Below are 23,055 nucleotides of genomic sequence, written 5' to 3' on the forward strand. Positions count from 1 at the left end.
GAAATAATAGAGACAAAAGTAGAAGTCAGTAAAATGGAAAATAGAAAAAAAAAAAAGGAATTCAGTGAAACCAAACTGTGTTTCATGGAACATTTTTATAAAATTGGTAAGCCTCTACCCAGACTAACCAAGATTAAAAGAGAGAAGGCGCAAATGACCAAATCAGGAACAAAAGAGGAGACATCATTACAGATCCTATAGACATTTAAAAGATGATAAGAGAACATTATAAACAACTTTATGCCTATAATGTTGACAGCTTATATTGATGGACAAATTCTTTGAAAGATAGATACTACCTAAGCTCACTCCAGAAGAAATAGATAACCTGATTAGTCCTATATTTATTAAAGAAATTGACTTAGTACTTAAAAACATTGTAACAAAAAAAATGATACCATATGGCATCACTGGTGAATTCTACCAAACAATTAAGAAAGAAATATTACCAATGTTGCAGAAATTCCTCCTAAAAAATAGAATAGAAAGAAACACTTCCCAGATAATTTTATGACGCTATCATCACCCTGACACCACAACCAAAGACTTTAGAAAAAACTACAGCCCAGTATTCTTTATGAAAATAGATACAAAAGTCCTTCACAAAATATAGCAAATTGAATCTAGCACTCTCTATATATATAGATATGTATTTATATATAGACATATAGATTTTTTATATATTTTTATATATCTATATATTTATATATAGCTATATATGTTTATATATATAGAGAGAGATTATGTATTTTATATATATTACATCATGACCATGTGGGGTTTATCCTAGGAAAGCAAGGCTGTTTCAACATTTAAATATCAATCATTGTAAGTCATCATATGAATAGACTGAAGAAGAAAAACTATATAACCATCTCAATTTAAAAAAAATCAACATCCATTTATATCAAAAACTCTAAGAAAATTAAGAATACAAGGGAACTTCCTCAAACGGATAAAAGATGTCTACAACTAATATCACAATAGTGTTTGAACGAATGCTTTTCACCTAAGATCAGGAACAAGACATGGTTGTGCACTCTCACCACTTCTATTCAACATTGTACTGAAGTTCCTAGCCAATGCAGTGAGGTAAGAAAAAGAAACAAAAGACATGCAGATTGGAAAGGAAGAAATAAAACTCTCTTTGCAAACAGCACAATTACTGCATAGAAACTCGCAAGCCATCACACACACGCACACACACACACACACACACACAAGCTACTAGAACTAACAAGGAAGTTCAGCAAGGTTTGAGGACACAAGATTAGCATACAAAAATAAATTGAATTTCAATTTGTTAGAAATGAACAATTGGAAATTGAATATTAAAAAAATACCATTAACATAACACCAAAAATTAAATACTTAGGTATAAAGCTAACAAATATTTGCAAACATATGGATGCTGGACGCTATAAAACACTAATGAAAAAAATTAAAAGAAGACCTAAATAAATTAGAAAGATTAGCCATGTTCATAGATTAGAAGACTCAATATTTTTATAATTAATTTTCCCCAAATTGATCTATAAATTCAATGCAGTCCCAGTCAGGATCTCAGTAAGATTTTTTGTAGATATTGAAAAGCTGATTCTAAAGTTTGTGGAAAGGGCAAGGAGCTACAATAGCTAGTACAATTTTGAAAAAGGAAAACAGCATTGGAGGACTCTTGTTATCTGAGTTAATATAAAGCTACAGTAATCAGGACCGTGTGGTATTGGCAAAAGGATAAACAGAGATCAATGGAACAGAATAAAGAGTACAGAAATAGAACCACACATACTTGGTCAATTCATTTTTGACAAAGATGCAAAGGCAATTCAATGGAGAAGGCATAATTTTTTCAACAAATTGTGCTGGAAGAACTGGACATTTATATAAAAGGGAAAAAAAGAACCTTAACCCATTCCTTGCACCATGTACAAAAATTAACCCAAAATGGTTTATAAAATTAAATATACAGCCTAAACTATAAAACTTTTGGAAGACAACGAAGGGGAAAATTTTTTGTGTTCTTGAGTTAGGCAAAGATTTCTTACATACCACACCAAAGGCAAAATCCATAAAATGAAAAAATGGATACATTGGACTTCATCAAAATTAAACACTTATACTCTTTGAAACACGGTGTTAAGAAAATGAAAAGAAAAGCTATAGATTGGCCAGGCACAGTGGCTCATGCCTGTAATCACACCATTTTGGGAGGCCAAGTTGGGTGGATCACTTGAGGTCAGGAGTTTGAGACCAACCTGGCCAACATGGTGAAACCCCATCTCTACTAAAAATACAAAAATTAGCCAGGCGTGGTGGTGGGTGCCTATAATCCCAGCTACTCGGGAGGCTGAGGCTTGAATCCAGGAGGCAGAGGTTGCAGTGAGCTGAGATTGCACCACTGGTCCAGCCTGGGCAACAAGAGAAGACTCCATCTCAAAAAAAAAAAAAAAAAAAAGAAAGAAAAGCTATAGATTGAGAGTTAATATTTTAAAACAATAACTGATCATGTATTTTTATCTAGAACATATAAAGATCTCTTAAAACTTAGTAATAAGAAACAAACAACCCAATAACATAACAGACAAAAGATATGAACAGACACTTTACCAAAGGAGATATATGGATAGTAAATAGATACATGAAAGCATGCTTAACATCATTAGTCATTAGGGAAATGCAAATTAAAACCACAGTGGAATACCATTACATGAGGATATGGAACAATTGCAACTCTCATTCCTTGCTGGTAGGGATGCAAAATGCTACAAACACTTTGGAGAACAGTTTGGCAGTTATTTATAAAGTTAAACATGCATTTACTGTATGACCCAGCAATCTCACTCCTAGTTATCTATTTACCCAAGAGAAATGAAAACATATTTACACAAAAACCTGTATATGAATGTTTGTAATATATGAATGTTGCTTTATTCATAATCACCAAAAACTGGAAACCACTCAGATGTCTCTCAGCTGAATTGAGGTACATCTATACAATGGAGTACAGCTTGCTCTAAAAAGGAACTAATTGCTGATACATGCAACAATACGGATGAATCCCAAATGCATTATGCGAAGTGAAAGAAGCCAAACTCAGCAGGCTACACACTATATGATTCTATTTACATGACATTTTTAGAAAATGAAACAATGAAGACAGAAAACACATCAAGAGTTGCCTGGGGATGGAGAGAGTAGTTGACTGTAAAGGGGCATGCAGGAATTTTGGCAGGTAATGGAATTGTTTTTGGTTTTTTTTTTTTGTTTTTTTGAGAATGGAGTCTTGCTCTGTTGCCCAGGTTGGAGTGCAGTGGCGCGATCTCGGTTCACTACAACCTCCGCCTCCCAGGTTCAAGCAATTCTCCTGCCTCAGCCTCCCGAGTAGCTGGGACTACAGGCGCCCGCAACCACACCCAGCCAATTTTTCGTATTTTCAGTAGAGATGGGGTTTCGCCATGGTGGCCAGGGTGGTCTCAATCTACTGATCTCGTGATCCACTCGCCCAGGCCTCCCACAGTGCTGGGATTACAGGTGTGAGCCACCGTGCCTAGCCTGGAATTGTTTTATATCTTGATTGTGGTGATGGTTATATGACTTACACGTTTGCCAAAACTCATAAAACTATACACTAAAAAGGATGAATTTTACCGTATGTAAGTAGTAACTCAGTAAGTCTGACTTTTAGGAAGAATATTGGGGGAGGGACACCTGCTTGACATGAAAGGAAAGCATAGGGAGCTGTACGCAAAGCTGGAGAAGTGGAATTCTAAGGAGATGGCCTGTATGCATCAAACTAGAGATGCCAGGGCCCTCCCTGAAATACTGAACTAGAGTCTTGAAGTAGATATGCTGCATGTCACTGAATTCATTTCTTTTGGCTGCTGTAGAATATTCCATTTTTTTGTTTGTTTGTTTATTTTACTTTAAGTTCTGAGATACATGTGCTGAACGTGCAGGTTTGTTACATAGGTATTTATGTGCCATGGTGGTTTGCTGTACCTATCAACCCATCATTTAGGTTTTAAGATCTGCATGCATTAGGTATTTGTCCTAATGCTCTCCCTCCTGCTTCCCCCCACCCGCCAACAGTCCCTGGTGTGTAATGTTCCCCTCCCTATGTCCATGTGTTCTCATTATTCAGCTCCCATTTATGAGTGAGAACATACAGTGTTTGGTTTTCTGTTCCTGTGTTAGTTTGCTGAAGATGATGGTTTGAATAGACCATAGTTAATTTATCCAGTCTTCTGTTGATGGACTTTTGGGTTGATTTCACCCTTTGGTATTGTGAACAGTGCTGCCGTGCATTCCTTCACGTTTCCTACTGAGTATGCACAAGCATTTTTCTTGGTCAATAGGAGTGGAAATGTTGGTCATGGGGTAGGTGAACATTCAACTTTAGAAAGTAATGCCAAACTGTCTTTTAAAGTCATTACATCAATTTACATTTCTACCTTCAGTGTGTAAGATACTCTGTGAATTCACATCCTTGCCAACTCTTACTATAGTTATTATATCTTACTAGTAAATGGGAACTTTTATCATTGCACACTGTCCTTCATTATCTCTATAATTGCTTTTTAGCATAAATAACATTTTGTCTGTTAATATAGCCACATCAGCTTCCTTTTGGTTATTGTTTGCCTGGCATATCTTTCCTCATTTTTTTACTTTTAATCTTTCTGTAGCAATGTTTTAAGTCTGTCTTTTATAAATAGTATATAGCTGAATTTAAAAAAAATTCATTCTGACCATCATTATCCATTTAGCATTTACTGTATTTACAGTTATTCTAATTATTAATATATTTTGATAATATTTCTTCCATTCTGTTTGTGCCCTGCCCTGTTTTGTTGCTATTTCATTTTCTTTCCTTTATTGTCTTCTTTTGAATAGATTATTTTTCCTCATTATACTTTTATTCCTCTATTATTTTGGAATTGATACATTCCTTTTATATTCTTATTGTGATTAGCTTCTTATTTTCATATGCATATATTACTTATCAAAATCTAAAGTTAATAAATATCTGTACTTTTTCCCTTTAACAGTATAAAAACCTCAGAACATTTTAACTCCATCTCCCTCCTGATGTAGCATCTATTTTTCTTATGTGTCTTAGTTGTATCTTTTTAAAGAAACTCACAAGACATTATTGTTAATGTTTTTTATGTAATAAACATTTGTTATATTAGCCAACAGATTTGTCACTGTCTTTGCTCTTCATTCCTTGTTGCATCTCAGACTTTCAATACTGCATTCATTTCCATCTCCCTAAATTATATTCTTTCAATTTCCACTAGTACAAGCCTGTTTCTGCTGGTGGTAAACTCTTTCAACTTTTATTTGCCTCAAAATGTGTTTATGTCCTGACTTCTGAAAGTTATCTTGTCAGCACATTCAATATATTATTTCATTGTTTTCTAGCAATTATATCTGCTATTGAGGAGCCTGTGGACTATTGAGGAGTCAGTGGTAAATTGTGGCTAAAATTGTGGATGAAAACAATTTGTCTTTTGTGTCCTCTCTAGTTGAAATAAGTTATTTTTGTCTTTTGTGTTCTACAGGTTCATTGTGATGCATCTACGCATATAGGTCTTTTTATTTATCCTGCTTTGTATTTATTGGGATTCTTGAATCTGTAGACCAATGTCTTTCATCACTTCTGAGCAACCTCATCCATTATTTATATGCATTTAATAGAAAACAAGAACATCCCAGTACTTTGGGAGGCTAAGGTGGGCAGATCACGAGGTTAAGAGTTCGAGACCAGCCTGACCAAAATGGTGAAACCCCGTCTTTACTAAAAATACAAAAATTAGCCGGGCGTGGTGGTGTGCACCTGTAATCCCAGCTACTCAGGAGGCTGAGGCAGGAGAATCGCTTGAACCCAGGAGGCAGAGGTTGCAGTGAGCTGAGATTGCTCCACTGCAATCCAGCCTGAGTGACGGAGCGAGACTCAGTCTCAAAAAAAAAAATAAAGAAAAAAGAAAACAAGAACAATCGATAATAAGTGATGTAAGCCTAATTAAACACAAGAAGACAGAAAAAGAAAAGCAGTAAACTGGAAAAAAAAAATGAAAGGAAATAATGAAAATAAAAGCAGACATTAAGAAAGTAAAAACAAAAATGACCCAAAATAATTAAAAATTGGCTTCTTTATTTTTTTATTTTATATTTATTTTATTTTATTTTATTTTTGAGACAGAGTCTCCCTCTGTAGCACAAGCTGGAGTGCAGTGGCGTGATCTCAGCTCACTGCAACCTCTGCCTCCAGGGCTCAAGCAGTTCTCGTGCCTCAGCCTCCCGAGTAGCTGGGACTACAGGTGCACGCCACCACGCCCGGCTAATTTTTTGTATTTTAGTAGAGAGAGGGTTTTCACCATGTTGCCCAGGGCGGTCTCAAACTCCTGAGCTCAGGCGATCCGCCCACCTTGCCCTCCCAAAATGCTGGGATTACAGGCCTGAGCCACTGCACCGTCAAAAATTGGCTTCTTTAAAAGAACATAAAACAGGCAGATCTCTGACAATAATGATAAAGAAAGGAAAATAGAAGTCACATGTAAACACTATTAAGATGAAAAAAGGTCACTATAGATACAGTAGAATTTAAAAAAAAATCATAGTATGGTAACTTTGTGCCAATACATTTTAAAATATGAAATGAAAAATTTCCTAGAAAAATGTAAACTACCAAAAATAACTTGAGAAAAAATAACAAACTTAAAACAATATTATTAGATAATTTGAATTGGTATTCAAAAATATCTCTCTGTCTTTTAAACACACACATATAGACACACACTCACATACTCTAATATGCCAGAGGGGAGAAGGCCTCAGGCCTTTTATAGGCAAGTTTTACCAACCTTAACAGGTCAGTTAATTCTTTTTATACTATTCCATAGGGGAAAAAAAGAGGAAAAGCTTATCAACTGATTTTATGGAGCTATTATAACTTTGCTACCAAAATTGAAAAAGCACAGTACAAGAAAAAATATACATAGATCAATCTTATTTAGTAACATAGAGGCAGAGATTCTAAAAAATATTAGCATTTTTTAAATGTTCATCATAATCAAGGAAAAATGTAAGGAAAGTTCAACATCAGAAAAATTTAGCAATATAATTCACCATATTAACATATTTAAAAAGAAAAAACCTCATGGTCTCAATATATACCAAAAGAAAAAAAAATCATTCAATACTATTCAACATTAATGATAAGGAAAATCCTCTGGATGGAGCAGAATAGAAGAGAATTTTCTGAACCTGGTTGTTGTTACCAACCAAAGCCCTAGAGCAAAAAATACTCTTAGTAGGGGAACTTTTGAAGCATTCCTTTTCTACTTCTCAATTAAAAGCAGAGACAAGTCAAGGATGATCATTGTTGCCACCATTTTTGTACTGAGGTCCTAGCACATGCAATAAGAGAGAGTATGGAAGGAAGAGAAGAGGGAAGGAGAGAGAGACGAGAACAGGTAGTACCACTCAGGAATGCATGTGACTATAAATATCAGAAAACTACCAGTGGCCTAAACAATGAAGAATTTGTCTCGTACACAAGAAATTGGGAAGTGAGGAGCCTAGGGATGGTGGCATTGATCATCAGGGTTGTCATGGTGTTCTTTCTACTTTGCCCTCTTTGGTATGTTTGATTTAATCCTCATGCTTGCCACCTCTTGGTCATAAGATGGCTTCTGCAGCCCTGGGCCTTACATACACATTCCACGCCAGATGAAGGGGAAAATAGTGGTGTCAGTCTCTTCCCAGAAGCCTTGGGGTGGACTTTCCCTTACATCTCACTGCTCACTGCTAGGTACGAGAAAGGCTGGAAAAGTGGATGTCCAGGGATAGGGTTAGAGCTAACATTAGGATTATAGACATACTTATACTAAATAAATTCTTAGAATGATGTTATGCTTATTCTAATCCATTCATGGAAATTCTGTTATTCTTTGTTGGATAAGTATAGTTAATATTTGAGACATACTAAAAACTTATTTATTGTTTATCTTAAGTTAAAATTTAACTGCATGTTCTTAAAAAATTTTTTTTTCTAATTTGCTAGGAGTTGGGCATATTGTCACTCTGAAAAAACTGGGGCTCTAAAATTAGTAATAACTGGCCGGGCGCGGTGGCTCATGCCTGTAATGCCAGCACTTTGGGAGGCCAAGGTGGGTGGATCACGAGGTCAGGAGATTGAGACCATCCTGTCTAACACAGTGAAACCCCGTCTCTACCAAAAAATATAAAAAAAAATTAGCTGGGCGTGGTGGTGGGCACCTGTAGTCTCAGCTATTCTGGAGGCTGACGCAGGAGAATGGCTTGAACCTGGGAGGTGGAGCTTGCAGTGAGCCGAGATCGTGCCACTGCACTCCAGCCTGGGCGACAGAGCAAGTCTCCATCTCAAAAAAAAAAAAAAAAATTAGTAATAACTACCACAGAAGCATACAAGTTTGTCCAGAAAGACAAGGATTTTTTCCTCTACATTAACTCTGGCAAAATTTACCAAACAGATTTTTCCAGCAGGGAAATTGAGTAGCAAAATAGGCAGTGCATTAGGATACAGTTTTGTAAAAATGCAGACACATTCTTCAAATGCATGTGTCTCATAAAATCCAAGGCCACATGAAATAATAATTTAGTGATAGCATTTCTCAGACAGCTAAGAAAATTCTTATTGATATCATTAACTGTGGATTAGCCATGTGAAATTACTTATCCTTGAGATCTTTATCCTACCAAATTGTATTAAAATTTTACTAAAATCCTTTAAAAGTTATGCCCACTTGAAAATTTCTCAGCTGCTATTTTGTTTGAACATGGGAATTTAGCCATAAATCTCACTTTTCTGCAAGAACCTGAAAGTTAAACAAAAATTGTATTGAGTCTGCAGACAATAGGAATAACAAATTTTACTGGTGAATCTGTGGATTCAAAGCAGGCTGAACACAGGATGTGGACTTACCTTCAGAAGTGGGAGAGCAAACTCCAAAGTGGACACCAGGGAAGGAGAGCATAGAACTGAAGGCAAAAACTATACCCTTAAAATGGGGTCTTCATACACTACTGGCCAGGGGAGAGTGAGGACTACAAGTCACAGGGAAGCTTGCCGGAAGCCAGGGAAACCAGAGGGGTGTAAAAATGGGTTGATCAAATGCAACAAAGAAATCCCTTTTGTGAAGGTGAGTTTCACTGAAAAGGCTCTGCTATTTTTCCTACTTTTTAAAAAAGAGCTGAAGATATTCCTTGCAGCTCAGTTGAGGCAGTCTAAGAGAACCAAGTCCTCAAAGTGAGATTCTAAATTATATATTGATATCCTTTACTAGCGTGCTGTTTTTGATCAATATCTGTCAATTCCTTCTAAGATTGTTGTTATAGAAAACTAACAGAAAAGGGGGTTGAGCTGAAGGAATTGAGCTGAAAGAAGCCTCACTTCTTTTATTCAATTAACCATTTAAATAAATTTTTTGTTCTCTTTCTTGCGATGAGTAGTATAAGGATTTTTCTCCCCTGAGAATGTCAGACTTGGGCTTTTGGTAAAGGGCAGTCAGGTTTGCTGCTAGGCAGTAGGAGAGATGTGATTGAGACAGCATTGTCTAGCATGTGGGCCCATTCTTCCTCGACCATGGACTAGGTGTGTTCTCTAAAAGTTGTTGCTTATAGACTTAACTAATTTCAAAAATAATCTTTATGGTGCTTTCCACTTGTATCACTTCCCTCAGTCATTTAAATTTTTTAGAATCTTTTTTTTTACACAATAGAATAGTCCATATGTAGCTATGTTAAATCACATTTTACATGAACCTGGGAATCTAGCTATTTAAAGAAATCTTCTAACAAAGCATTTTATAAGACAGATATTACTCTCTAATTTGCCTGCTTTTAAAATGTGCCTGCCTTTAAAATTTGCCTTTTTATCTAGGCAGTTTGCATAAGGTGGGCTGACCTTGTATTCTAATAGAACTGTTGCCCTCTCATGCTCTTGTCTTCCTTTTGAAATCAGTGATCATAGCTGTTTCATTGAATGAATACAGAAAGAAAGGTAGTGAGCGCACAGTGGGTGACAGAGCCATTTGATTTTCAAGGTGCAAACCCAATAGCATCCAACCAGTGACTCAGCCTCTTCTTCTGGAAAAGGTAACATGTACCATCTTCATCCACAGCCACTTTCACTATACCTCGGGAACCACCTCCATCTCCAGCAGAAGTGAAGTTCTTTCCCAAGAAACAAAGATCAAAGGTATTTATATTCCTCACTATAGAAAGAAAATTGTTCTTATTTACAACACTTTCTGTGAGATATTTGGTGATTTACACATGTTATTGAGTTGTACCTTCAACATAGAAATAAGTGCTATTGCAGCTGCTGCTGGTATGCATTTGACTTTCAAAAGGGGAATTGTACAGGTCAACTCTAGCATAATGTTATCGGTGGGGTCTAAAAAATTCAATCATGTTGCATCATTGCAAGATTAACTAAATGACTGGGTCAGCCTCTAATACTAACTGGTCAGGAGTCCAGTAGCTATTGCTTTGTATCCAAATTTCTATGATATGGGATGTCTTATTGTGAGGTTCTACTGTATTTCATTTGTCTTTAAATACAGGCTAAAAAGGCAAGATCTCCAAACATAGAATACCTTAATGAAGCAGGGGAAAGAATTCTGTATTATTATTATTATTTTAAGACAGAGTCTCACTTACTCTGTTGCCTAGACTGGAGTGCAGTGCACTATGTCGACTCACTGCAACCTCTGCCTCCTGGGTTCAAGCGATTCTCATGTCTCAGCCTCCCAGGTAGCTGGGATTACAGGTGCATGCCACCATGCCCGGCTAATTTTTGTACTTTTAGTAGAGACGGGGTTTCACCATTTTGGCCAGGCTGGTCTCGAACTCCTGACCTCAAGTGACCCACCTGCCTTGGCCTCCCAAAGCGCTGGGATTATAGGCATGAGTCACCACGCCTGGCCTTTTTTTTTTTTTTTTTTTTCTTTTTTAACCATCATGTGGCACTTTCTTTTCCTTTTTTTTTTTTTTTTTTTTGAGATGGAGTCTTGCTCTGTCACCCAGGCTGGTGCAGTCTCGGCTCACTGCAACCTCTGGCTCCCAGATTCAAGCGATTCTCATGCCTCAGCCTCCCGAGTAGCTGAGATTACAGGGATGTACCACCACTCCCGGCTAATTTTTTGTATTTTTAGTAAAAATGGGGTTCGCTATGTTGGCCAGGCTGGTCTCGAACTCCTGGCCTCAAGTGGTCCACCTGCCTTGGCCTCCCAAAATGCTGGGATTGTAGGCATAAGCCACCACACCGGGCCAAATTCTGTATTCTTTAACATTAACTCCTCACAGTACAATGTAATTCATTCTTATGGAGATTCCCCCAGTTTAAATGTGCTGGACTTTTGTACCTTGCTTTCTTATGTTTATGGACTGCAGACAGACTTGTGATTTTTGAAACTTTTCACCACAGAAAGGAGACAGCTGGCACTGTCTTTTTCTGGCTTAACTTATGTGGAAAGTGGTCATGTTTACAGCTGCTCTCATAAGAAAAGAAAGAAGGAGAAATTGAAGAGCGGCACAAGAGAAATTAATCCTACTGCCTCTCCATAGTAGACTGCTACCTGCTCTTCCCAGACTTTTATCTTTCAATATTGAAATCATCAAGAGGTTTCACTGTATTATCAGCACTGGTGGGCTGTGTCCCCTTAAGAGATTTCCAAGCTATTTATGTAGCAGCATGTCATGTGACACCCCAGTTGCCATGGCAAATATTTGTGTTTCATGAAAAATGTGGGTAAAGAAAATCAATGTAAATGGCCAAATCCCAAGACAGACAGGCCTGCAGGCGAGTGTTTGGCCTGCACCATTATTGTTTCAAATTCAGCTGTTTAACAGGCTGTGAGAAGGCCATGGGCTAATATGCATAATAGGAACAGGCAGAGGCACCTGTTTTGATTCTCACCCTGTTGGAGCGCTCAGGTCCCACAGTTTTATAGATAACAGATCTACAGGTAATACAAATATTATGACTAGGTTTTAGCCAGTAAATGGTTTACCACGAAAAAAAATAGTTTTAAATAATGACATATTTTCTGAATGCTAATGAGCCCTGGCTTTAATTTTCTCTGTTGACTTCACAAAGCTCTCCCCAACTGCTGGAAACAGTAATATTTAATGACTTTTTCCTGTGGTCCCAGATTGGTACAGCATTTCTAAATTGACTCTTCAATGGTAAATGTAATTTTTCACATATTTTGTGGGAAGTGTCCTGGGCATGGAAGTTAAAAGGCTAAGAGAGGGACTTCAGTATGCCAAGCCTCATGATAGAGCCAGTACAGACCTTTGATCAGACACCATCACAAAGCAGTGTGGTGCCACACTAGTGTCCCCTAGAAGTGGGACTTGGCATCTGATTATAGTTGTTTTTGCAAATATTTACTTAGTCAAACTCTTTCTTCAAAGCAAACGGGGCTTGGCAAACAGAGCATCGTTGTCAGTGTGGGAAAGGTCTTTCTAATTATTAGCTCCTGCCTGAGTGGAAAGAGAGAACAGGCTGGCCCAGCGGGTAAAATGATGAAGGGGGTGAGGCTCTGAGCCTTCTATTTGTTTTGTAAAATTGCCCGTGAGAGTCGTTTTGATTTAAACTGTGTCTCATTCTTCATTGTAGGGGAAAAGCAGAAGGTCAAGAGGACATCATGATAGGAAGGTCTGTAATTTGTGTGACTAGTTGAAATTTAGGATCTGTCACCTGATGTCCCTTCCTTTTGCTGCAGGGCAAAAGTATGGGTGACTGCTTGACAGCTGGAGATGGCAACAAAAGTTTCCTGAAATTTCTTTTAGGAAAAAAAAAAAAAAAACGTGGTTCATTTAAAGTGAAAACCCTTTTTTGCCTTCTTTTGGGACTGAATTACTTCTCAGGCTTCAGTCCAAACAAATGACTTAGCGTCCTTAAAATTTGGCTGAATCACATCAATCTTCAAATTCAATCAAAGATTTTCATCTTTTAAAAGTACACTTAAAAAGAAATAAAATGTGAAAAATAAATGCAGTTGTCCCCCAGCACGTGCTTATATGTGTGCATGCATATAGGATGCACACACACATGCAACATACTGCATGTATGCTGTAGTACAGATGGGATTTAGAGTTAAGCTAATCCTAACAACTAAGGTTACAAAAACATTGGAAAAATGAAATAGCCCCCACAATATGGCAAGTACATGCCAGCAAGGAACATTCCACAAGGCCATGCATGGGTAATAAAAGTCCTGAACTTGAAGGAGGAACGCACTGGATTCTCCTTTGAGCAAGTCACTTGACTTCTCTTCTCTTCACTTTCCTCCTCTGACAAATGAGGATAATACCTTCCTTCACATAGAGTTGCTGCAAGGATCAGATGCATTAATGTGTGTGAAAGTGTTTGGAAAAGTACTTGTTATCATAACTCATTGGTCCATTATTAAGAGCATCTTCTAGGCCTCCCTTTCTTGGTGATCTCTTATCAGTAAGAATTTCACAGGGATCTTAGCCATCTGCTTTCAAGGAAAAAGAGCCCACCTTTGGGGTTACATTTTATTCCTGCAGAGCTGTGCCTAGATAGAGCTGTATTTACATCAATGATTACATACAGTCCCTCTGTACCTAGACAGATTGCTCCTTGGTAAACTAATCAGTGCAATTAGATCCTTCCTCTTGTGTCCCTTGACGTCTTACTGTGAGAAAAGTGTGAGCTTGATTCTGCAGGTTAAAAATAGGATGTGTTTACGAACAGTAAGGCATTATTTATCTGGAATATTTGTAACTGCTAATGTTGACTGAGCATGTCCTGCATGCATGGCACTAAGCATCTTTCATACCCACTGAACCCTCATAGCAGGCAGAACCTATGTGCTACAATTGTCCCCAGGCCCACTCAGTTGGTAAAAGGGTGCAAAGGATCCAGCTGACAGAGTGAAGTTCCAGAGTTTGTGCTCTCTGCCTGTTCCAGGTTATGAATGCTTCCACATGGGTCAGCTTTTCAAATAGTACTACTACTGCTCCTGTTACTACTGCTGCTGTTGCTGCTGCTCCTGCTACTTGCAGCTAACATATACTGAGTGCTTACTCTTTGCCAGGCTCTGTTCCTAATGTCTTAAGTGGATTATCTCACTTCATTTTCACAGGATTTCTGTGCAATAGGCACTATTATCATTCAATTAGTCATCCAATTAGTAAATGACAGAGCCAACATACAAAACTGGACTATGTAACTACCAGAGCCCCAAAGCATTAGAAATTTTTGTAAATATCAATCATTTTTTATGGAAACATATTACATTTATTACATTTCTAAAATATATTACACTTCTGCCTAACTAATATAATTTAATCTTTTCTCTATTCAATACCATGTATACAGGTAATCAGCTTCTGTGTCTTTTACTGTTTTCTTCAATAACAGACAGCAGTTACCACCTTTGCTGTTGTGTCTGCTTTCATCGGCTCCGACTTTAACAGCCTTTTCTATCTTATAGCTCAGTTAACCAAACCCAATTTAAGAAATTGAATAAGTTTAAGTCAGTCAGGCTTTGCACAGGATCTGAAGAATAAAAAACGATAGTAGAGTTTGTAATCATTATTTCAATAAATCTGAGGCATCTTTATTTTCAAGAATCTAGTTCAAAGGTTTGAGGTTGTTAAAATTGCCTGTCAGCAAATAAATCTTTTTATTATCTTAAGGCAAGCATAAAAACTATGTTAAGATTCACTTAATTTTAATTAATATTTTGATAATAAAATCTATTTTATGGATGAAACAAGCAAACAAATATTTATTCTACTATAGGAGTACAGACCAAATTCATGAGTGTGTTTGCTTCTGGGAACAGGAAGAAAGAGGAAGGAGAATGAAAAGAAATACAGAGAGGATGTTAACTTTATATATATATAATATACACACGTATACGCACACACACCACACACACACACGTATATATACAGCAAAGATGACGAAAAATTAAACAAAAATGTGTCCATGGTAGTTTTTTATATTATTCTCTATACTTCTCTGTGTGTTTAAAACTTTTCCAAAACATCTCCAAATTAAAAAAAAAAATCCAAATTGAAGAAAAATATAAAAGAAAATCCTGTTTCCTAAGCCATCCTTGTGTTATAAACTTTATATTGGTGTAGAAAGAATAGGTTTGGGTGATAACATTGTAATCTCAAATTTGGGGTCTCACTTCTCTTAGTCATTCTTTTCAATTGTTACTTTCTTTAGTATTTTCCCAATGTATACTTCTGATCCTCTCATTTAGAAAACTGTAATTATTTTATGGGTGAGTCAGCTGAACTGTTTTAATCAGGCAATATGTGTGACATTAAACATATCACTGCCTCTATCTGCTCTCATTTCCTCCTATCTGTATAAAAAGGAGATTGGATCAAATCAGTGTTTTTAAGGGGCTTCCCTATCCTCACCCTACAGCCCCAGGAAATCCTCACCCCATAGCCCCAGGGAAAGAAGAGAAGCAAAAGCTCCTAGCAATAGGGGGCTGTAGGCCCCTATATCCACCACACCTGGGTTTTCTATTTTACCTCTTTAGTATCAAACTATATGGTATTTGAACAAAGTGTTCGAGGCTTTAAAATGTATACTTTCAAAACCACTAGATGATATCTAGCAGCAGTTTTGGCTTTAACATGTCATAGCTGATGAGGGAATAAGCCTACTTCTTAAAGGGCACAGGGTGCCTCACTGGCTGACTTTGCTCCCAGCACAATTTAGTCTCCTTTCTTGTCTTGCCCTAAAGGGTTGGAGAGAGGGCAGATCTTAAGAGAATTAGAGCTCTGCAAGCTGGAGATACAAAATGAGATTCAAAAGCAAGTCCAAAGCTATTTTTTTCTCTTTTAGACTCATTTTCTCTCATAAAACTTCATTTAACTTACCATCTTAAAGGAAGAAGAGAAAAGAAAAATCCAGACACGGAAAAAAAAACAAAAAAAAAACAAAAAAAACCCTGTGGAATCTTTTTTAAAAAACACAAATCTTGATTTTTTTTTTTTTTTTAGATGGAGTATTGCTCTCTCATCCAGGTGGGAATGCAGTGGCGCGATCTCGGCTCACTGCCACCTCCGCCTCCCTAGTTCAAGCGATTCTCCTGCCTCAGCCTCCCAAGTAAGTGGGACTAGAGGCATGCACCACCACACCCAGCTAATTTTTTTTTTTTTTTTTTTTTGTATTTTTAGTAGAGACGGGGTTTCACCATGTTGGTCAGGCTGGTCTCGAACTCCTGACCTCAAATGATCTGCCCACCTCAACCTCCCAAAGTGCTGGGATTACAGGCGTGAGCCACAGTTCCCAGCCTAATTTTTATTTTTTCAACTTTTAGGTTCAGAAATACATACGCAGATTTGTTACATAGGTATTAATAAGTTGTGTGTCATGGGGATTTGGTGTAGAGATTATTTCATCACCCAGGTAATAAGCATAGTACCCAATAGCTCATTTTTGGATCCTCACCCTCTTCCCACCCTCCACACTCAAGTAGGCCCCTGTGTCATTCCCTTCTTTGTGTCCATGTGTACTCAATGTTTAGCTCCCACTTATAAGTGAGAACATGCAGTATTTGGTTTTCTGTTCCGTGTTGTTTTGCTTAGGATAATAGCCTCCAGCTCTATCCATGTTGCTTCAAATAACATGACCTCTTTCTTTTCCATGGCTGCATAGTATTCCATGGTATATATGTACCACATTGTCTTTATCCAGTCTACTACTGATGGTAATTTAGGTTGATTCCATATCTTTGCTATTGTGAGTAGTGCTGCAGTGAACATAACACATGCATGTGTCTTTACGGTAGAATGTCCTTTGGGTATATACCCAATAATGGGATTGCTGGGTCGAATGGTAATTCTGTTTTAAGTTCTTTGAGAAGTCACTAAACTGCTTTCTACAATGGCTGAACTAATTTACATTCCCACTGGCAGTGTATCAGCATTCCCTTTTCTCTGCAACCTCACCAGCATCTGTTATTTTTTGACCTTTTTATAATAGTCATTCTGACTGTTATGAGATGGTATCTCATTGTTGCTTTGATTTGCATGTAGAATCTTTTAAAAACAGTTACCATTTTCTCTAATTCGTTAGAAAGTGCCATCCTCACCTATGCGTTTTCATCATTAAACTTTCCAAATGAATTGAAATTATATAGTTTTATTTGCCAAACAATTTTTTTGAAATTCTTGTGGAACAATTTTTCTTGTAATTACTGAGAAAAACTACAAGGATTGTTTTTACTACTTTTCATAGCATTGTCTTAACTGAACATTTTTATTACATGTGATTAATAATTTTGCTTATATACAACAGAAAAAAGGTTAAATTATCAGCCAACAAGATAATCTTTATTTTTTCACTTTATCTCTTTCATTGATCAAATTGTGACCTGATCATTCATAGAAAATTTGGAAAATTCAGAAAAGAGAAAAAAAGTATAGAAGGATTTTTTTCCCCATATCACAGTCCTTTGGTACTATTTAAACTTTGGCATATTCTTTTGTTGTTATTATACCGTATATTCAACTGTGGTTTTACTCTTTTCATCTAACAATTTATCATAAACCTTTACATATATGATTTAAAATTCATAAAACATTTTTAGTGGCTTTATAATATTCTTTATTAAAGATATACCATAATTTTCTTTTTATCCTATTGCTTGACATTAAATTATAAATGTTACATTATTAACAAATAATTGTTGTTTTTGTTTTGAGATGTGGTCTGTCTCTGTCACCTAGTCTGGAGTGCAGTGGCACGATTGTGGCTCACTGCAGCCTTAACCTGCCGGGGCTCAAGCTGTCCTCCCACCTCACCCTCCTGAGTAGCTGGGACTACAGGCGTATGCCACCACACCCAGCTAATTTTTTTTTTTTTGTGGCATTTCTTTGTCGAAATGGGTTTTTACCCTGTTGCCCAGGCTGGTCTGGAACTCCTGGGCTCAAGCAATCCACCTGCCTTGACCTCCCAAAGTGCTGGGATTACAGGCATGAGCCACCACACCTAGCCTGTGGAACTTCTTGATCAAAGGGTATGGACATTTTTGTATCTCAGTAGCCAAACTTTGCATTAGTGCTCTAAAACTCAAGCTGCAAGTTTGCAAATAACTTGTATGATCATAGAACAGCTTTGTGCTGTGAACCCAGTCCAAATGGCTATAAGCTTAAATTTTAGTATTCACACTTTCATACATTCATTCATTCAACTAATCCTTTTTGACCTTTACCGTGTGCCAGGCAGTGTACTAGATAGGCACTGGGGACACAGCAATGAACAAAGCAAACCTAGTCCTTGCCCCTTTGGGGTTTATATTCTAGTGAGAGAGGCAATAATCAGATATTTAATATAATATCAAAGAGTGAGATAAGTGCTATAAAGAAAAAATAAACCAGAATACATATGTAGGTATAGAAGCCACACACGGTGGCTCACGCCTGTAATTCCAGCACTTTGGGAGGTCATGGCATGCAGATCACTTGAGGTCAGGAGTTCAAGACCAGCCTGGACAACATGGTGAAACCCCATCTCTACTAAAAATGCAAAAGTTAGCCGGGCGTGGTGGCGCGTGCCTGTAATCCTGGCTGCTCGGGAAGCTGAGGCAGGAGAATCACTTGAACCTGGGAGGTGGAGGTTGCAGTGAGCTGAGATTGCACCACTTCACACTAGCCTGGGCAACAGAGGAAGACTCTGTCTCAAAAACAAAAAAAGAATACATACATAGGTATAGAGAATATGACAAGGTGGAGCTCTGTAGGAATTCTGCAAGTATTCTTTAGTGATCTGTGATCAAGGAACGTACTAGACCCACATTTTTCTCAGGAAAATTGGAATGTCAAGCTTTACTTTGGTGATAATAGCAGTCCTTTTTGAGGCTTGCTCTTTTTCTCATACATGTAGAGAAAATTATGATGTGTCTTTGCTCAGAGATCTGGGAATCCAGGCTGCTTTTGATTCCCATCCTGTCAGGCTTCCTGTCCACATCCCCAGCAGGTTCAACCCAACCATCATAATTGTCCCCAGTGGTCCTTAACTATGTCACATTTTCTCAGAGAATATTAGAGGTGTAACAGAAAAGATGAAATCAATGCAGCAGTAAAATGAAATGTGTCTCTAGAAGGAAATTTCACATTTGACTGAAAATAGACCATCTATTTACAAAATCTTCTTGATTCTGTTCTGTTTGATCTTCAACCAGATTTTGATCCATTGTGTGTTTTTGTTCCATGAGAATGCATCAAAGGATGGGGATTTTTCTCCTCAGGAAGTGTTTCAGAGTTCAGAAAGACTCATTTGAATAAAGACACCTTTCAAAGCAATTGCAGAAATTATTCCTAGAAAATTGTTGCTGATCTGAGTGGCCCTTACACTCAAGTCTCTTCTTTTATATGTCTCTGCTCGATGAGTTCTGTTTTTGCCTTTTATTCTCTTTGTAAAGGTTAAAGACTCTGACTTTCACTTTTAATTGGCACTTAAGGATTACTTAGACAGTTTCTAGATATTATGAACTGAGAGCCATTGACTTGCAGGCCCCAGAACACTGGAACACTACTCTTTGGGGTTCTCTCCCCGTGACCACCTTTACCATTAGGTGGTGTGGGCAGTCGTTCATCTATTTTGATTTCAGAGTTACTAGAGTTTTCTATCTAAAAAATAGAATAGGAAAAAAATCCCCCATGTGTTTTTCATGGTGCATAAAGTGATGCCATTGGAGATAGTTGCCTTTGATTTGATGGCTTTACTGGCTCCAGAAGTTTATTAAAAAGCCAATACCCCTGGAGGGGTGACACATTAAGTCAGAGAGGCATAGGGTATCAAAATTAGAAGTGCCCTGAGTGATCTCTTAATGGAAACTGAAACCCACAGAAGTGGCTTCCCAAGGCCACAGAGGAAGGTAGTAACAGACTAGATTCTGGGTCTTGTTGCTTCCAATACACCACACTATGTTATGTTCATTAGCACAGTGATAGGAATTAGTTTAACAAATTGCTTTCCAGCCTGTCAAATAGGAAAAAATGCGCTGAGTGCAGTGGGTCATGCCTGTAACCCCAACACTTTGGGAGGCTGGGGTGGGTGGATCGCTTGAGACCAGGAGTTCAAGACCAGCTTGGGCAAGATAGCGAGACCCTTATCTCTACAAAAAAATTACAAAAATTAGATGGGTGTCATGACATGTGCCAGTAGTTCCACCTACTCGGGAAGCTGAGGTGGGAGGATCACTTGTGCCCAGGAGTTTGAGGCTGCAGCAAGCTATGATCACACAACTGCACTCCAGCCTGGATGACAGAGGGAGACCCTGTCTCTAAAAATAATAATTATCCTTGTTTTTTAAAAAGAAAAAGAAAAAAACAGCAGATCAAGGCCAGGTTGGCTCTGATGTACAAGGTGGTAGAAAGAAGACTAAGAAGAGCACAGCTTAGTAAGGAGCCATATAGAGAGTTCTAGACAGTTTAGGCTGTGGGCACTGGTGGTATGAGGGTAGGGGTCAGCATGGGGTAGGGTGTGGAAGAGAAAGCACCCGATGGGAAGGAAGAGGGGCTGATGAAAGGAAATGGAAGAGTAGCAAAGACACACTTCTTATAGTACTTATTCTCCTTCCTTTGGTTATATATGGATTTGGGTTGTTTAGGAACAGAATTTTGTCTTATAGTAACAAAAATACTGTCTTAGAAATTAAGATCTGCCAACTAGCTTTGTGATCTTGGGCAAGTCATTTAACCTCTCTGAGCGTCAGTTTCCTTCTCTGTAGTAAAAACCACATTGACTAGGGCTAAGGCACTGTTAAAGGTTCTTGACACATACTGTAATCATCATAGCAGCTCTGCAGGGACCTCTCATTTTTACAGATAAGGAAATCGAGGTTCAGAGGGTGTAGTAACTTGCCCAAGAGTATGTAGCAGATATTGGCAAAGCTTGGATTTGAACCCAGGTTAGTTGGACTTAAGGCCAAGGCTAATTTATCTGGGCCCATAATAGCCTATTGAGCAAAAGGCAAGGCCGGTGACCTTCAAGTTCCCTTGTCCTCTAAAATTCAGGCCTGTGACTATGCTGAATTCCGGACTGCTAATTAGGTCAGCTAGTCTCTCTGAATATCATGTACGTCTTTTGAACAGTTCTAGCCAGCTGAGGTCCTGATGTTTATTCTATAGAAAGCTCAACACATTGTGGACCCTTAGCACAATTTAAAAGCAGGGTCAGACAAATAGCATCCCTGGTCTTTGAAAAAGAATAAGGACTCCATCTCTGAGGGACATTCCATTCATATTCTAAATGCAAACTCTCATTTAGAGCCATAAGGTGCAGAAAGAACTTACTCTTTTTCACACAGTGCAATTGCCTGGGCTAATTACTAATGGATATGTTTGGGTATTTGAGAAACTGAACATTGGCTTTTAGTTTCAGAAGGAATTTAGTCTATCCTTCTAGGCAATGGAATAATTATCATTCTCTAAAGATGATATCCATGTGGTATTATCCCAAATACTTGGCCATTTGCCACTATGAGATCCTGCCTGTATCTGATTATGGATCCAGTTTAATGCCACACCCACATACTGTCCACATAAATGAAAAGAACATTTTTCATAAAGACATTTGTCTTAGAAATGTGATTTTCTTTGTGGTAGTTATTTCTAAATTTTATTTATTTATTTACTTGAGAGACAGGGTCTCACTCTGTCACCCAGGCTGGAGTGCAGTGGTGTGATTATAGCTCACTGCAGCCTCGAACTCCTGGGCTCAAGCAATCCTCTCACCTCATCCTACTGGGTAGCTAGGACTACAGGTGCACACCACCACATCCAGCTAGTATTTCTAAATTTTAGAATGCAACACTGGGTCTATCTTTTTTGCTTAACATCTGTGACTTACTAACATATCTAATCATCATCCTGCTTTCCTGTTTTTTGTTTTGGATTTAGAATTTTGCCTAAATAACTGCTCCAGAAACTCTCAAAGTTATCTAATTAGCGATTATACTTTGCAAACGAAGAACATTTCCCAGCTAGTTAGTTAGAGCAAGATGCTAATAATTAGGCCACAGGTTTGGGCTTTGTGTGGGCCAATTAGTGAATACAGGCATCTCGCAAAGGTATGATTGTGACCCAAGAAGGACCAGGTGAGAATACATTGTTTTGACAGAAATCCTTCTTGGCTAGAAGGAAAAAAAATTGCCGTTAAGTCAGTAATATCATATTGGGAGTACAGCACATCTTAAAAAAGGAGGGAAAGAGAGAGGGAGGAAGGGAAAAAGAAAAAAAGAAAGAAGAGAGGGAAGGGAAAAGAAGGAAAGAAGGGAAGGAGGGAGGGAGGAAGGAAGAAAAGAAAGGAAGGAGGGAGGAAAGAAGGCAGAGGAAAAGAAAAAGAAGGAAAGAAAGAAGAAAGAAAGCCAACAAATAATAGTAGACAAGTTCACAGAGATAATAAAGAATAACAGAATGAGCCAGAACCTGAAGCATGGCATGACCTTTAATCAGGGCTCTTATTCCTAGCAGGCTGTGAAGTAGCTTTGTCTTTACCTGCTCAATGGATCTCACAATGCTGATGCACTGCTTTAATTTGGGAAGGCTTTCTCTTGAGAGGCATGTCTTTTCTTGCTCCAAGTCTAAAGTGCTCCCAAGTGTGGCATTCTCTGTGACAGATGTACTACAGTTATGCTTTAGCTGACTCCAAACCCATAGCTTCCCAGTGCCTGAGTGGTCTGTTTGATGTCCAGGGGTATGTTTCCTTTGAGAGCAGCTCTTTGCTGGAGTATCATCGAAGAAGGTAGAAAGGTGTAATCCCTTTGTTCTAAAACAGCCACTGATAAATTTTGCTCCCACGGCCACCCAAGGCTGTTCTTTCAGAAGGTCTAAAATGCATTTGCTGATGTACATAAAAACCCTAGACCCACCCCATGGAAAGGCACTGTCTGAGAGAGACATGAGTCCTCTCCTTTCTCAGCTTCTACCAAGGTTGTCCCATTTTCATAGATGGTCCTAATTCCACATGTCTCACTGTGAAGATAAGAAGTTTCA

The 23,055-nt window shown here is 38.0% G+C and overlaps 1 protein-coding gene across 8 annotated transcripts in view; it reads left to right on the forward strand.

Moving 5' to 3' along the window:
- Positions 1-23,055, forward strand: part of IQCH (IQ motif containing H) — a 247,541-nt gene that overhangs the window by 90,702 nt on the left and 133,784 nt on the right. For all 8 annotated transcript variants that reach the window (XM_054451129.1, XM_054451128.1, XM_054451132.1 and 5 more), the window contains 2 exons: positions 10,167-10,243; positions 12,671-12,709. In XM_054451129.1, coding sequence (XP_054307104.1) covers positions 10,167-10,243; positions 12,671-12,709 — 116 coding nt within the window. The remainder of the gene's footprint in view (positions 1-10,166; positions 10,244-12,670; positions 12,710-23,055) is intronic.

This window comes from Pongo pygmaeus, chromosome 16 (assembly GCF_028885625.2).
Source record: "Pongo pygmaeus isolate AG05252 chromosome 16, NHGRI_mPonPyg2-v2.0_pri, whole genome shotgun sequence".
Classification (NCBI taxonomy): Eukaryota; Metazoa; Chordata; class Mammalia; order Primates; family Hominidae; genus Pongo; species Pongo pygmaeus.